Source organism: Ptychodera flava, unplaced genomic scaffold (genome assembly GCF_041260155.1).
Source record: "Ptychodera flava strain L36383 unplaced genomic scaffold, AS_Pfla_20210202 Scaffold_132__1_contigs__length_144176_pilon, whole genome shotgun sequence".
NCBI lineage: Eukaryota > Metazoa > Hemichordata > Enteropneusta > Ptychoderidae > Ptychodera > Ptychodera flava.
Genome location: NW_027248314.1, coordinates 56,105 through 74,082, shown reverse-complemented (window position 1 = coordinate 74,082; position 17,978 = coordinate 56,105). Strand labels below are relative to the sequence as shown.

The window sequence follows — 17,978 nt, the reverse complement described above, 5'->3', positions numbered from 1 at the left end:
AAAATTTTTATTTTTCTCCATAGAGTTAACACAGGGATGGCGGCCATTTTGAATTTCAAATATCGGTAAATCTTGGGTAATTTCTTTCTCTAGTACCAAAATTTGCACGGTGACCCCCTTTTTTTATTCTTGATTTTGAAAGAGAATGATTGAAAGATTCCTTGAGGAAAGTTAGAGCAAAAGTTTAAGTCTTTCACTTTCGAGGTGCATACTACCTTAAGTTAATTTTGTTAAAACTATGTTCTAAAATGATTGATTATGTTTAAAATTCAAGAGAAAATTGAATGAGCAGTCTTTTTTTGGAAGTGCTAAAATTGCGCATTTGTCAAGATAAAGTTATCAGCAACTAAGATGGTCTTATCATACCACCTGTCAGACATGCAAATTTCCTTTGTTACGAACATTGCAAAAAAATCAATACACTCTCTTTTGCCAACACAGATGGAACTCATTCCTTTAGGTTCCTTGAAAATATTGTGTATGGCTGTCAAAAATCTTTGTCGACAAAATTATAAAATTGCTATTTCCTCCGCGGTAAAGGGGTTATTCTTCTCATTATTCACAGTGAGAAATCAGAAAATTATGATGGTCAGAACTATGTTGCCAGAATTTTGAAAAAGGGACCGAGTTGTTCTGTGTACAGAAGAAATTTGCTTCAGTTCAGTGAGTGATCTCCGTGTGTACAGATCATGGAGAATTGTGGGTAGCCTCACTTACTGTGGTACAGCCGACACATATTCTTGAACTTCCGTTTGATTTCCCTTCAGTGGATTTATTTTCATTACTTAATGTCATGTTTGTCAGACAAAGAATATTTTACTTCACCGCAATTGAAACATTTAATGTTTAAGAGGGTATGGTCCACAGTATTTTTCTGATTTGTTTACCGCTCAGAGTGATATACATAGTCATCATACACGGTCTACTTCTCGTCAGGATTCTTATGCACCTAGATGCTTCTCAAAATATGGTCAACGTAGCTTTCAATACCGTGCTGGCAAACTGTGAAATGTTTTACCAATTGAAATCAAACAAACTACTGTTCTGTACATCTTTAAATCTGACTTGAAGGATTATGTGAAAATGAATGTTCCTTTGTAGATGTAATTATTGTGATTTTCCTTAAGCCCTGATGAAAATTACTGTACAAGTAACTCGGTCGCTCAATAAAAAGGTGAAAATAAATAAATAAATAAATAAATAAATAAATAAATAAATTCTTGTGTAACCTCAAACGACCCGTTCGCCTTCAACTTCCCTTCTATATTATGATGCTAAAAGGTTCTACGAATCGAAGTTCCCTGGATGTATGGCTTTTTGCGCTTTTGTTTATTGTCTGCAGTTTTCTTTGATATATAGCATAGAAAATGTTCTATGAGTTGACACAAGTGCCAATATGAATCGTTTCTACTGGTGTACCATTGTCAACTTCAAACGCAATTTTGAAAATGCGCTGAGCATGATACAGCTCAAAGATATCCTCAAATGATTACTCACTGATCAAATTTTTGTACATGATGAAAAACAAACAAATAAAATGCACTATAGATAATCACTTGTTGAAAGTCGCTTTTATAAGAAGCAATGGCTAATTGTTGGAACATCCACAACTAGAGACTGTACACTTTCAAATTGTGATTCTGGAGGTTACTGCCTGAATGTCTTCCAGAAAGAGTGAATGTAAGCGTTTGGAGGTTTCCCTGTTTAGATATTCTTACAATGCAAACTGTGACTACAAATCACGATGTGACGTCGCTGTGATAAAGAGACAAATGTATAAACTCCCTTCTGATAATTATCCTATTATCAAACATTATCCTCTTTATCTAAAACAGTGTTTATAACTTGAATTTAGCTGAAAAGTTTCACAAAGTTCCATCTTGAAAGATGATTATGGCTTTGCTATCATGATGGTTTGTGCAGAAAATGCACAGAGACCCAGGCCAAGTCCACTTATTCATGTAGGCGATTTCAGGGAAGAGTCATCACCCTACAACTAGCAACTACCTCTACTGATCTGATTTATTGCTATGGAGCTAGTTAAAATTTCACAGGACAGAAATCATCTTATTCAAGATGATATTATCACTAGGAATTGATTGGTCAAATTTCAGAGCTGTCTTGCAAGTAACTTATTCTAGGGATTTGATTTCTAATAATTTCCCAAATTTTGAAGTCTTTGCAAGTTTAAGATCTTTCGCATTCATGTAGTGATATCCCCATGGAAAAAAAATATTGCTCACTGTGCTTCACACCATGACAGCTGCCGGTATGCGTGTATCAAAATCACAATAAGAATTCATTTACCAGTAGTCTGCCTCTAAGTGAGCTAACCTATTGAAACCACACTGGTAATCAGGGGCAAGGCACAGCAATCAATATTACATTATAACTCTTCTTAAATTATTTATCCGCCGAAGTCAACGTCTTTGAAATGAAAGTGAAAATTGAAACAAAATAGCTTCTTCCATGAATGGCTGACTATTCTGTATCTGTGATACCCTTAATCATCATTGACAGAATTTAATAATTTTTAAAGTATGATAATTATCATGTTCTGAACATAGTGTAGTTATATTATGATGAAAGTTGTTGCACAGTCTAAATCTGTGATACGGTGAGAGCAAAAGCAATCAGTCCCATGAATACTCATAATAACATAGTAATGTTCTTTTTCTGCAGGTTACCCCTAACCTGACATGAATCCAACAAATATTGAAACAAGAGTGAATCCACTGAGAAGTTATCTTGGCAGTTTGGCTAAGAGGATAGGAAAAGGTAAGAATGTACCATTTAGTTCACCACTGCAGATGTGTTATAATTTTTAAATAGTATTCATGAGTATACCTATGGATTATATTGACAATCAAATTAATTACACTGGGGTTTTAATGTGAATTTTATCAAAGTCTATACCAACAAAATTACTGTAATTTTCTTTCTTATAACTAGCTGAGCGTGATTTAATACTCTTTTACGCGGAGGACTCACTGATCGGCCTATCAATAAGCAGGAAAGGGAGAATATTAAAGATTCTTTCGGCTTGTTCGTGAAACTCCAAGAAGTTGGTCATATTGATGAGAATCAGTGCAGCGTTTTAGTGCAGCTTCTGAAAAAAGCAAATCTTGACACCTTAGCGATAGAAGTCGAAGTCAGATATGACATTGGATTCCATAAAGATATCAGTGATAGAGATCTGCAGGAAAAGTGAAACTAAAAAAATTAGGTAAGTTTTAAAATTACAAATATTTTAACCTACAAGTATGCAACATTCTATTCATGTTTGAAAAGAATTCACCTATTGACAAATCATAAAATGCTTTTGGGTTTTTTTTTCTTGTATATGAGACAAAATCCTTTCATTTTTGATCATTTGAAGCAAACTCTAAAATTAGTCAGTTTCAAATTTTGTATTGTCTGAATCTTTAGAAGATATGGTGAATTAATTTTCAAATACAGCTGAACAGAGTATGTAAGTGTCTGCACATATAATGGACTACATGCATAGAAATAGAACTTTGAATATGCACATGTGCAGTTCAAAGCATAAAATGGAGCTGTGAGTACAAGGAATATAATTACTGCACACACTGATATATATCAATGGACCATTTGATTTCACTTTATGATTGAAATGCAAGAACAAACACGTGATACCATGCTGATTAGTAATTGTCAGCCAGCCAATATCAACATAGTAGCAGAGAGCAGCATATCAAGCTTATGAAAAAATTACCATACACAGAATAAATCTGCATTTACCACATTGAGAAAATTCATACATTGTCTTTTTATCACAAATTAAACAATAAGAATATCCTTCATGAGCTTCATTCCAATTGTTTAACTATTTTTGTTTTCATGCAAGCCATTTTCATATTAAAAATATCTGGCATTCACTAGAAATATAAAACATAGCTACTATATCAAGTGATATAAGTTTCAGAATTTATGTTAATAGACTATCTATCATTGCTCATCTTAATGTGTACCCAAGGCCTTGCAATTCTAATCTGTATACGTTGCATAGCAACAGGAAGTTTGTAAATTGTTTGGTAGCATTGTTTCTCTAGAAAACTGAGAACACTGAAATAAATTCCTTTTATTTAAATTTCACCATTTTTTATATTTGGTAAATAATTTCAATCAAGGGACAAATTTTTGTGCTCTGGTATTATTGCAATTAAGTGATATAGCATAATTGTCATGGTGGCTCACGTGACTATTTTACTCTTGTTAAAAGATAATGGTCTCATATGTTGAAACTTTGTTGTTTAAAATATGCTATGTTGCAACACAGGGTACTGCAGGCATTGATCAATGGATGTCATGTATTAAACACTTTTTATGACACAGGCCTTACCTTGTCGTGTTTGTGTTTATTACTTTAGGTGTATTTAGGTTGCAGTGGGGATCAGATTGAGTACACGACCGATAGATCACTTAGACAATTGATCGATCAAGGAGACTACCCAGCCGACGGGTTCCAGTCATGTAAACATCAGACCACTTAGGCCAAAAACTACAAAACTTACAATAGAGGGTGATGCCACTATAAATAACATGTTTTTCTTTTGCAGATCAGTCCGCACAACACCGAGCTGAACCAGACAGTTCTCATTCTAAAAGACAGATCCCATGTGAAACTTGTAAAAGCTATTTTAAAGAACTTGAGGAAGCGTTAGAGAAATATGCACAAGCCAAAAACCTTGCCCTGCAGAGAGCATTAAGAGAGAGAAACGATGCAGAGTCAGATGTAAAACAGTGGGAGGGAAGACTAGAGAGCGTAGTGCACGAAAAAAATACACTAGAAAGGGAACTTGAAATGGGAAAGAAAATACAGGATAGAGTCATTCAAGAAAAGGAAAAACTAGAACAGGAACTTGCAGAGAAGACATACGAAGTAGGAAAAATGGAAGATTTGCACAGAGAAAATGAAACGTTTAAAATTGCACATGGTAAATTAGAGGCAGATATTAAAAAGATTGAGGAAGTGCTAGAGAGAGTTATGCGAGAAAAAAATACAATAGAAGAGCAGCTTGAAAATAAAAAAAAGCTAGAGAAGCAACGTTTAAAGCAAGTACAAGAAAGGCTAGATTCCGCCATTGAAGAAAGGGACGGTCTAGAAAGGCAACTGGAAATGACTAAGACAGAAGTAAAGCAACTGCAAGATTTTCACAAGAAAGAACAGGAAAAGTTGGAAAATGCTAAATTTAAAGCAGAATCAATTTCACAACAAATACAGGCTCAGCTAGACAGAGTCATTAAGGAGAGGGAAAGACTGGAAAAGCAACTTGCACAGACTAAACAAGAAGAGGCTAAGAAAGTAACAACCCCAGGTAAGTTAGAATCAAAGAGGCCAAAGTTTCGAATACCTTAAATAGTTATAGATCTCAAATGGTTTGAAATTCAATCTTAAATTCTTCATAAGGACCAACTGAAAATTCTTAACCTGAACAAGAGAAAAGTGATGAAAGTAGCAGGCAATATGGAATTATAATAATAATAATAATAATAACAATAATAATTTATTCATTTTGATTGCGCATTTAACAGTAATCTGATCAAAAGCGCATAACAAAACATAAAAAATTAACATAACTTCGCTTCATCATAAAGAAAAATATTTACACGATATGGAAACAGTGTCATATTACACTGCAATGTCTCACTAAATAAGTGAGTTTTGAGCTTGAATTGACATTGTTTGATATCATTGGGGAAATCATTTCACAGAGCTGGTGCAGCAACAGAAAATGCTCGATCCCCTCATGTCATTTAATATGAACTTAGTAATGCTAGCAAAGAGTAACTAGTTGGCCTTAAACCTGGTGTCGCTGGTAAATATCGATATACATGTAACATGTCAGTAATGTGATTTAAACACAATGAAAAGATTTTTTAAAATAATGCGGAGCTTCACCAGTACCAAGTGCAATTTCATCAGATCTGGTGTAATGTGATCACGCATTCTACTCACTAAAATCAATCTCGCTGCTGCATTTCGTACCCTTTGTAGTTTTGAAAGCAAAACAAAGGGAATACCATATAAGAGATTACTGTTGCAATAGTCTAGCCTTGATGTAACAAGGGCACTGACTAAAATTCAGGTTATATCAATCGAAAGAAAATTTCTGATTTGCGAAATTCTATGAAGATTGTAGAAAGAAGACGTACAAATTGAAGCAAATTACAATTCATACTCATCTGGTTACCAAACGCAGCACGCAAATTCCAAACATTGTTACTAATTGGAACTAATGTTTCCCCAACAATAACGTCTGTCAGATTGTGGTTTTCCAACTAGCATAATTTCAGTTTTATCCGAGTTGAATTTCCATTTTAATCATAGTACTTCAAACTTTGAATATCACAGATACAGGCTATCCCGTATAATCTCATCACAATGTAAAAACTTGGTTCAAGAGATAAATACAACTGGGAATCAGCCACATAAAGATTACACCCAAGGCCATAATTGTCTATTATCATAGAAATAGGGAAAATATACATACTAAAAAGAATATGGCCAAGAACCGGCCCCTGAGGGACACCACATTTCAACAAACCAATGGAAGAGTGTTGATCCTTTATTGAAACCTGCTGTTAAAACATGAAAGTACAGTTCCAGTAATTCCAAAAATAGTCTGTAACCTATCAAGTAAAATACAGATGTCAACAGTATCAAAATCCGCACTCAAATCTAAAAGAACTAAAATAGAAATCTTCTTTCCATCCATTGCCATCAGAAGATCATTTTGAACTCTAATCAGAGCAGGTTCTGTACTGTGAAATTTCTTATACGCAGATTGAAACTTTACATCCAACAAATTCGATACCTGTTGATATGATCAAGCAATTGATTGGCCACCGCCTTTTCAATCAATTTAGAGACAAAAACCAGATTCGAAATTGGTCGGTAACTCTTAAAAATCAGATCAAGCCCTGGTTTCTTTAGCAAAGGGATCACCGAAGCCTCCTTAAATTTATTCGGAAAAAGCCATTGGCAAGAGATGAATTTTCAATACATGTAATACTTTCAGAAACTTCATCAAGGCAACGCTTCAGCACCTTGATCGGAAAAGTGTCTAAAACAAACAACTTAGTTGGAGATCTGTTTATAAGAGCAACAATCTCACATGCAGACAAAGCGGCAATTACATTTATAACCACCTGAAATAGTAGCACCATCACAAAACAATGATGTGATTCTGTCGATTTTTCCAATAAAATACTGTTGAAAGCATTTGCCGCCGGTTACAATGGGGTATCAATGTGAGATTGATGAAAGCCAAGAATTATTGAATTGAAAACAACCGGTTGATTTCCAGTACTCAGAAATCTTCCTAAACAGCTACAGTTTTTGTCAGAATCAAGTCGGTAATTACTGATTGCCAATTGTTATATCAGAGAGAACAGAATGAAGCTAGGTGCTAATTTACTTATGTCTGCTGCTTGTGCAATTACACAGCACACTTTCCAAAATCCGGTAGTTGCATGTCTTTATGTAAGCCTCGACATTTACAAAAAACATTACGTTTTAAAGTCATCAGTCATCTGCATTTTAAATAAAAATTAATGCAAGCAATTTGTCCAAAGTGTTTTTAAAGTTTCATACGGAAGGATGCAACAATAGATTTTTCCTATGTGGAAGTCAGGGGACTGTTCAACAGGAATGTGACCAAAATGTGTATTCTGCCACCTATGAATAACAACACATTTGTTTTGTTGCAGAGAAGAGCATATCCAAAGCTGACGCAAAACCTCTTGGTGGTACAAAATACATTGGTAAGAAGAAAAAAGTGAAAGGTGAGAGTTGACAATATCATAGTGGTTGTTAGGTTATACAATGTCAGCATTGTATTGAAAAGACGTCTTTCTTTACAGACCATGAAAAGTTTCAGTATTCTGTAAAGAGAATCATATTATGAATAAGCATGGACAAAATGGTAGCTTGTACTTCAAGGTTGCTGGATAGCAGTGTTGGATTTCACATTACATTAAATTTTGTACTTTTACACCTGTTGTCTTGTAATGTGACATATCTCAAAACCTTCCTTAATAACCCTGATAAAAACAGAATAATTGGTTGCAAACGTTTCCATACATAATGTCCAGTTATTATTATTATTATTATTTATTTCAGGAGAGGAGGGTAATCTGATTATATAGATAAGTTGTAATTTACATCAGAGTCCATTACAGCTGTACAAAAGCTCAAGGAGATGTGAGAAAAGTACTGTAACAGTCCATATATTATGTTAACAATAATAAGTATATAAATAAATAAGCAATAAATAAACACAATATTATCCGTGAAAGTAAATAATTATGTAATTCCTGATCAGAACTTTCGTTACAAAATTTCATGAAGAGATAACTGTGCAAAGCAGATTTAAATGACAACAAACTTTCATAATGACAAATAGACACAGGAACAGAATCCAAATTCTCATAGCTCAAAAAACAAACGACCTTTGACCCATGGTAGTCCTGAACCTTGGTGGGTAAAGGTCATCAGCGCTAACACTTCTAGTATTTAAATGATTCATTTAAGAAAGTGGTCGGAAAGATTTCTAATATAGCTGGGTGCTAAGTCGTTAAGAGCTTTGAAAGACATAATAGCCGTCAAGTGAACAATGCGAAAATCAACTGGTAACCAATGCAAACTGATAAGAGAGGAAAATGTCGTGTCAGCACCAAGAATGACCCTGCCAGCTCTTTTCTAAAGTTTATACAAATGTTGGAGATTTGTCTTAGATTTATTACCCCATACAATACATCAGTAATCAATCAAAGAAAGAAACAAAGCATTATAAACCAATAAAAGTACATTTCTTTGGCAAGTAGCGCAAAGTCGACAGTCTGAGAACACCTTTCCTGGTCTCAACGTTTTCACAAAGATTATTAACTTAGCTAGACTTGGGGAATCTTTATCATCAGTAGATAATACAGTGAGTCAGCTGAACAGAGAAAACACAGAAGAGTCTACAGATTGGCAAAAATAAACTAGAAAAATCTATGCAAGACAAGAACGGTCTAGAGTTGAGACTTGAAATTTCTAAGCAGGAAGTCATAATTTTACAGGGTTTGTTAAAACACAGAAAAAGAAAATCGTAAATGACATGACCCTGCTAACTGTCTTTGCATACTGTTACAATCTGGTATATCAGCATTTGTACCATGTTTCATCAAATTTGAGTGGGTATTTCTTGACATAGCATCCTAATTACAAAATTTCATCAAATGTGCAAATTAGCTATTAATTGACGTGATACTGCCCAATGCTTTACACATAGTTACAGCTCTGGTATGTTTACATCTGCAAGACGTTTCATTAATTTGAGTCACCATTTATCAAATATTAGTGAATTATGAAAACTCATAATTTATGCAAATTAGCAATTAATTGACACAATCTGACAAATGTCTTAATGTTCTATTAGAGCTGTGTGTGACCAACATGTGTACACAGTTTCATCAAACTTGGTGCAATCTCTTAAGAAACAGAGCTATTTTTTTCAAAAATCATTAATTATGCAAAATAGCACCAAAACAATGGACGTGCATATGTAGTCATAGTGTTTTATCCTTGCACCAAGTTTGAAAGGAATTGGCTCAGACATGTCAAAGATATCTGTGTGGACGGACGGACGGAACCAAAACCATAAGTCCCCAATACTTCGTCAGGGGGGACTATAAAACGTTCATTGGGATAAGGGTCTGGATAGAATAGGGGAGATTGTCACTTTTTATGCAGTAGTTTGGGTTCAATTTTGTGGCATAACGCAGGGGGAGGATCACCAATTTGTGTGCAAGGATATTGAAAAGTTTAACACATGTTTCAAAACACAGCGTTGAAATGTTAATGCATGAAGGCAAGGAAGTTTTATTGCATTGTATCGTGTTCCAGGGCACGGTAGTTTGACTCTACGGTATACTTCTAATGCCAAATACATTCTCTATATAAAACACATTTCCCTGACTTTCAAAGTAAAAGACATCTTTTGTAAAAAAATCCACTTTCTATCATGAATCAAAGTGTCTATGGAAAAGAAAGTTGTTAATTTTGATTCAAACAATTATGAAATCTTCACCTTATATTGCACTAAACATGCCAAGAACTGCATTTAGATAGACAGGGATATCAGTTTTCCATCAGTGTACAATATTGTATTGCATAATTATACAATCAACACATCATGTATGATGGCAATAGCTTTGCCAACAATATACTGACTAACTTGCACATGTGTATGTACAAACTTTGTTGACAAGTAAAGGCAATGAATAGAAAATTAATATTTTTATTAGGAACATTGCAAGCCTACTAGGCTCCGAGTCAGTAAGGGTAACCTAAAATTATGGACAAATATTTTTTTTTCGCAACCATTTGAAAAACAATGACATCACTTGAAAACAGCCAGCTGGAATCCAAATTAAACGCATTGTGGAGGGCAATTATTTTTGATCAAGGAGAAGGGATCAGCGATTGTGTTAACAATCAAAGGAGGATGGGTATTTTCATCATCAGTTTTCAAGAAGTAAATCCTTCTCATCTAAAACCCTCATTAATTCTGTCCAGGCAGTATTGAATACATATGACTTAGCTCTGGCATTATTTAAATACAGTAGCAATGATTTGTTGTAACCCTCTTGTATGAAATGATGCAGACAAGTGAGGAGATCCAAGAATGTAAAACAGTATTTCAAATGAATATCTTGATTGCACGGTATAGTTTTGATGGATATCAGAGATATATTCAAAGAGCAGATTACACATATTGTATTGTTTTCACTGTCACTCAATAGCAACATTGAAAAAATGTATGAATGAATTCTTCAGTAGGTGATGGGCCTGGATCAGCACCACCTGAATCTGAGATGAAACCAGCAGACAAAGGTGTACGTGATACTGCATCTGAATCATCAGAGACTGGTTCTGAGTCAGAGACTGGTTCTGAGTCAGAGTCAACTGACATATCAGACAGTGATTCTGAGTCAGGGATGAGTACACACTACATTGGTGAGATAAGGAAACTTTCACGTAAATATGGAGGTAAGAGTTTGATGTGTATATCAGGCTAAAGCAGTATTTTTACTTCATTGCACTAAGTGAGAGAGTTAGATGTAAGGCTTTGGATAATTCTCCAATTTATTCGTATCAAAGCTCTTGTGAAGGATGAACATGATGCACTTCTCTGGCATTTTGGAATGCAAATGTGACAGTGACAATTTTTCCCCACGTTGCTACTCCAGAATATAAAACATAGACAGGCAGTGTCCTACACATTCAGTACGCACAGGAAATTAGTGATGGCCTGTACAAACATAGATATGTGCACAAACGCATATGGAAATACATGTCTCAGTTACCCAGACTGCTTTGGGGGCTCTCTTCTGGCCAACCTTTGAGTCTTGGGATATCCCATTCAAAAATCTCGGAGCAAGATGACGTGACACTGACAAGAGCAATGCATCCTGGCAGAAACTGATCTATGATATAATAATTATGTTAAAGGTTATATAGAAGTGGCTTTCATAAGTTATGAGTGTGAAATATGACATTTATATCCTGGGTCAGTTGTCTTATACTTGTCGGTAAACTGATCCAATACATAGAAGTCATTAAGTTCACACAATTACTAAAGATGAATTTCAAAAGTCACTTCTACAGAACATTGAAGCTATATTTTCCATTACTTTGTCTGTAAGCATAATAATTATGTCATTGATCAGTTGTTCAAGGATAATTTGCTCTTGTCTGTGTTGTACGTACCATCTTGCTCTGAGTGGGATTTCCCCAGACTGTCGGGGAAGAGCAGTCTGGGTTTGTACATTCTCTTTTTATTGTAATACTATTCTGGGCTTAACCCACATGACATTTCAAAGCCTGACATTCTTGTTTCACAGAACAGGGTTTGCAATAAGCTTTAATAATAGTCAAAAGCACAAGAACTGATTTAATTTTGATTAAGAAGTGGGCTTAGAGATATTGACTGCAATTCAATTTCAAAAAACTCTAGAAAAAGTACAGAATAAGAGGGTTCTACCGGTATGTATGGGATTACTGGGGTCGCAACATATGTCAAAGTGAAACTTATTGGGTGTGATAAGTGATCAAATATGTACAGTAGCTCACACCTGCTCTAAGAGCAGACACTGAAACAAAAAAAGTATGCTATATATTCTTTTTCAATTGAATTTTAAATGAATAAAAAGTCATTTTAAATGTGCTGGATAAAATTAATACAATTATTGAAGTTTATGGCACTAAATCTTCAACATTTCTACAAGATCACACAATCTAGTCAGCAAATATTTGTCTCTATGCCGAAGGTAACATATTGTCATCTCACTTTCCAAAAAATCATACAACAATGGTTGAAATATGATAAACCATTTGAACATGTATGATTGTAAAAATATGCTTTACGTATTCATTATTGCCTGGAACTCAACCATGATAGGATCATTGCAAAGTACAAAGAACAGAAACTAATAAAAGAAACTGCTGGATTGCTAAGGTAATAAGTATTTTCATAAAGAATGATATGAAGTTTGAAAAGTGGCAATATTGCATATTGTAATTGACTACAATGTATAACTGCATGTTTGTAGTTGTGATGTTACACATACTCTCTTGGTCTGTCTACTGCCTTTTGTGAAGAATTGTGCTTGTTGCCTACCAAAAAAGTTTCTATCTGTGAACAAAACAAAGACAAAGAATTTAATCATCAAGAGTAGACTGTCTCTTCTATAAATATTCAAACATCAACTCTATGCTAATATCTAGAACATTCCAAATCATAACTAAAAACTCAGTATTACAATGCCTTGAGAAACGCTAAGTCATCATCATCTGAATGTACCGCTGCAATTTTTAACATGTCATTTTTAAATAAAGTGGAAACAACAACAAAATTGCCAAACTTTAGAAATACTGTAACATCACTTACACTGTGCTTCAATGGGACTGAAGGTGAAAGAAGTCATAGCAGACATTTAAACTATCTACCAAGAACTTTCAAATATTTGACCCAGAAAAATTCACTTATGCAAATTTCACCTTGAGGTTTAATCAAACCAGCATGAAAAATCTTGGCATGTACATATGAAGGTCAAAAGAATTTCTGGTATTACATATGGAGAAAACATTTGTTTAACTGAAAAATTGAAAATTAGCCCTAAACTTCTTTCGTAACTGTTATATCACAGTATCTTCAAAGTACGTTGCAAGCTTTGGTGAAGTAAAACCATCTAGATACATTCCTAGAAGATCAAAATTCACCAAATATGAAAATAATCAATCAATCAATCAATCTTTATTTACTCGACACATACTATTAAACAGAGAGTATGGTATGGTACATCACGATGTGTTACAAAATTTAAGTGAACAATACAGAGAAAGAAAAACAACCATTCATTTCTGTAATACGAAAACATGCAATAATTACATTCATTGGAGCTGCTTGAGCTCAGTATAAACATGTGCTCTTTAAGAAAACAGTAAAAGTCTGAACAACAAATGAACAAAAATTACCAGGACATTTTTCAGCCCAGAGCTGCTGGAGGGTTCAGCATACATTTGTATTCTTTAGAAATACAGCTAGATCAAGAACATTTTGTTCCATTAACTTTTTAACAACTTCTTCTTTTTTCTAAGAGACTATAACATTTACAAAAATCCACTACTTTGTCCCAATAAAATTCTTTCTGAAGTATGATTTTTACATGAAAATAATAAATGAAACTCATCATCAATTTCATTATAATCACATCTCTGACAGACTCTTTCACTCAAAGGTAATCTAGGTTTACTTTTTCTTCGCATTTCAATACCCAAGTTATGGTCACTCAATCTGAATTTGGACAAATGTTTACGGAGTGTAAAGTCAGACAAGCATTCTAAGTAATTTTCGGAGACAAACTGAGTTTTGAAAATTTTATATGTACGTAATAAATAAGCAATCTTCAGCATCTGGCACAATGTTGATTAAATAACATACATGAGGAGATTTATAAGATATACATAACATTATTTTGAGAAAATATGATTATAGAACAAATAATTATGCAAATTAGTATCAACTATGCAAAACCTAATCACAGGGTCATACACTTAAACTAAACAAAATTCCAGGACTTTCCAGAGTATTTTTGCTATTTCCATGAGTATTTGTGGTTGAAAAATGCCATTTCCAGGAGTGTTTGCATGATAAAGCTCGCAATTTAAAGCCATTACTTGGGTATAAAAGGCAGCTTAACTTCAGTGGGTTCATTGTTTCAGATGACTGACACATGGAAGCAACGCGAGCAACTGCTCCAGAAACTGGCAAAAATCTTATCCACGCAGATAAATATAGCGCTGTGCCACCATAGTACTGGTACCTTTTATGAATACTTTAGACATAAGGTTGTGAGCGAAATACTGTCTGTTTACAGTTTCAGGCGGCTTATTGATGAAAAATCTCTTTCTGTACACGGTCAGTGGCGTCGACAACATAGCCGTTGACCATTTCAAACTGCTGTCAATCACGAAGTGACGCGCAGAACGTGCTAACGATCAAACATTTGCTATGTACACCGGATCACTTACGAAATACACAATGAAAAAAATTCCCCAAATAAATAGCATTCAATCAATAAAACCCTGAAATCGGCCGAAGACATACTGCCGCAGTTTAGCTAAGAAGGTTTTCATTCAATATTTCATAAGACTTTGCTTGTGACAATGCGCATATTTTAGGTATGTGTGTACGGCAAAAACCAGTGTAGTATTTACGGTAGTTCTCTTTTTGGAAGATGTGGTGGCCCTCAAAAGGGCCGTTTGGTTTGTGTCAAAGACACGACTTACTGCCAACGGTGACCCATGTACGAGCGATTCGGAGGATTTGGGTACAGGGACCATATGAGCTGCAAAACACAATCGGGCATAATTTCCCTCTTTGTGACAACAGCCCCTTCGGCCCGCATCACGGCATCACAGGGTCTATATATAGCTGACTTTCAACGGTTATGATTATTGCAAACGTTTTTGCCGGTACTGGTTGTTCCACTGTTTGCTTCACGCCGACGTCCCTTGTAACTTGCAGGTTTTTACAACTCTCGTTTCATTGTAAGAAGGTGTAGGAAAGGTTTAGTGTAGTTCAGTGTAAATTTTGCCCCCGCGTATATTTCGGTCGAACTGACATTTATTTATTCCGTATATTAACCCTTTTTACCTGAGTATCGTGGCTTTTTCGATGAATATTGACTGACAGCATATCCCGCTGAACGATTTCCACCTCCCTTTGTGATCGCATTCAATAGCATATTCACGCACCGCGGTGAGATCGATCTTGACAGGACGAGTGACCGGAACCAAATGTGCTGTATTCCCTTCCACACAGTAGCTTTATGGCCGGCTACTGGGCCCATGGCCGTGCATCGCCGGCAAACTAAGCGTTTGGGACATCACGAGAGGAATTTTTTTTTCCAGTCTGTGAACGGTTGAGTGAGTCAGGTAGGCATAGATCGGAATTGAATTGAATTGAATTGATTTCGACCGAAAGTAGTGTTTCATGCACGGTCCAAATTGGGACAGCGGTGGCCGGCTTTGTCTGCAGGTCTGTGTGGCATGCAGTCAGTAGGACTGTGGTGGGAGGCCGTATAACGCCGGGAACACTCAGAGCTCAGCATCGTACGCAGAGCTATGTACTCGGTTTTTCTTGGTTCACTCGGTATCGTACATGAATACTGAGCGTAAGGAATATGACAGCAAAAACTAACTACCGTTTTTGTAACATCGTCTGTTATGTTCGCTTGTAGTATTTGTATTCAAACAAAACTGTCTGGATTAGGAATTCCATAGAAGTGGTTCTTATCTAAGCCGATGGATTAAACACGAAGTCAACATGGGTTTGCCTTCATTATTCATTGCCACTCCCGGACCCAGGGATCGCAAGCGATGGCTTTAAGGCCTCATACACTAATTGTTTCTAGTGATTTCAATGTTCAGTAAGCGATGTCAGTTTTTTAGTTCTTCTAGTTTAGCATCCAACTCCAAGACAATGTTATAATTTCCTCCTCCTTTTGTTTGGCTGTTCTCCTGAGGCTGTTTGACTTGGTAATAAAAGTTATCTTTCTGGTGGCCTCTGCTTTGTCAGCAGGCAAAGTGAAAAACCCAGGCCTAGTCGGGCCTAGCCGGGCCTAGTCGGGCCCTCTAGGTTGGCGATCTAAAATTTAAAGCGAATTCACTGTGTGCTCGTGTGTAGATCGCCCGGCTACACGGTTACACACATAGACATATCCATACGCCTATCTGAACGTATCCCATATGCTTTTAGGCATGTCTGAGTTGACAGTTGTACTGTCTAAAAATAGGCGAGGATGGCAGGGAAAGACATTCACCCCAACATGTGCGGTTAATTCTCAGAAATATCTTTTTTATTTAACAGAAAACTAGTTTGTATGCGTCATACTTCCATGTTCGGCACACAACACGATATGACCCTTACAAAAATATCCTATACCAGTCCTATAGGGTAGAGGCATGTAGGGTCTTATAGGACATCAGGCAGTAGTAGTCTTACAGGATTTTGGAACGCAGTCTTACAGGGAACCCTATAGGGAGCCCTATAGGGGGTCTTATAGGGAGCCCTACAGGAGTCTTATAGGGAGCCCTATAGGGGGTCTTATAGTGAGCCCTACAGGGAGTCTTATAGGGAGCCCTATAGGGTACAGAATATGCTGTACATATTGTTATCATACTTTCTAAGAGATTGAACTCGCACAAGGCAAACAAACTTCTGTAAAAGAGTGCAGAAATTTTGTTAAGTAAGGAATAACTCCTTTTGATTTGCTATAGGTACAAATGCAATGAATAACTGCAAAACTCACAAAAAGTCAGTCAACTTACAAAACAAGTAATTATAAACATGTAGTTTATTTCTAAAGGAATTAAGATTAACAATCAATCAAAACAGAAATCAATGCAACATAAAGGGACTATAAAATATAAAGCAACCTACACATATGAATTCAAGGCCTACCTTTGACTTGTCACCTCAGCCAAGTGCATAATTAACTGAATAGATGTGTATCTTAACTCACAGAATTTAGAGGTCAGTTCAGTTGATGCTGCAATGTCGATCCTTACAGTTGTGACATATTAGTGAGCTCCCTTCTCCATAACACTGTTAGAATCTTGCTAATGGACCTTGGATCCTAATGTTCCATGCAATTTGGAGTTGAACTTTAGTACTTTACATTAACAAGAGCCATGCATGTTCACTGTTGCACTGCCTCAAGTGCAAATGAATAATGCGTGGCTGTACTATTATGTAATCAGCCCATTGTAAATGCAGGAAACTATTTACATAACAAAGCAAAGGCTCAGCTCAGTTGACCTTGGATCTAACAAAGAGAGTTCTTTGTCTGTGTACAGTCATGACATGTACAAATGGCAAAAGGAATATGGTATGTTCCTGGCATGTGTGTGTAAATGGAAATAGCTTTTGAGAAAGGGCATATGAGAATGTGTGAAATTCTACAGACTTTTTTCGTAAGGGAATAATTATAATTATAAACATTACTCAAACATTACTTGTTCAGTTTTACAGTCCTAAAAGTCAGGCAGAATCATCTTGTAGGGTGTGTATAGGGCACAAATATGAGCCTATAGGACTAGTACGAACCCATAAGACATGACACATAAATCCTACAGCACAGGCGTTGTCCTATAGGACGAGTGCTATAGGACGGAGGTAGCCCTATAGGACTCCTGCAGGGATCCTTGGGTCCTACAGGGATCCCGTAGGACTTTTTTGTAAGGGATGACGGTAAGTAATAAGTGAGAACGCCCCCGCGCGCCGAGAAAAAAAAAACCCACGCTACGTACGTTCGAGAAAACGGTCCCGGGACATAGATCATGTCGAGCACACGTGAATCGTCACGATGCGAAGTCTGCTTGTACCCGGAAGAGAATTACCGTA

The 17,978-nt window shown here is 35.9% G+C and overlaps 1 protein-coding gene across 1 annotated transcript; it reads left to right on the top strand.

Annotated features, from left to right (window-relative positions):
• The first annotated feature begins 2,680 nt into the window (after positions 1-2,680).
• On the top strand, positions 2,681-11,930 carry LOC139126836 (peptidoglycan DL-endopeptidase CwlO-like). The gene is made up of 5 exons (XM_070692768.1): positions 2,681-2,778; positions 2,953-3,226; positions 4,581-5,339; positions 10,847-11,059; positions 11,914-11,930. Exons 3-5 carry the CDS (start codon positions 4,826-4,828, stop codon positions 11,928-11,930), a joined length of 744 nt encoding a protein of 247 aa, XP_070548869.1. The 5' UTR covers positions 2,681-2,778; positions 2,953-3,226; positions 4,581-4,825.
• Positions 11,931-17,978: the final 6,048 nt, after the last annotated feature.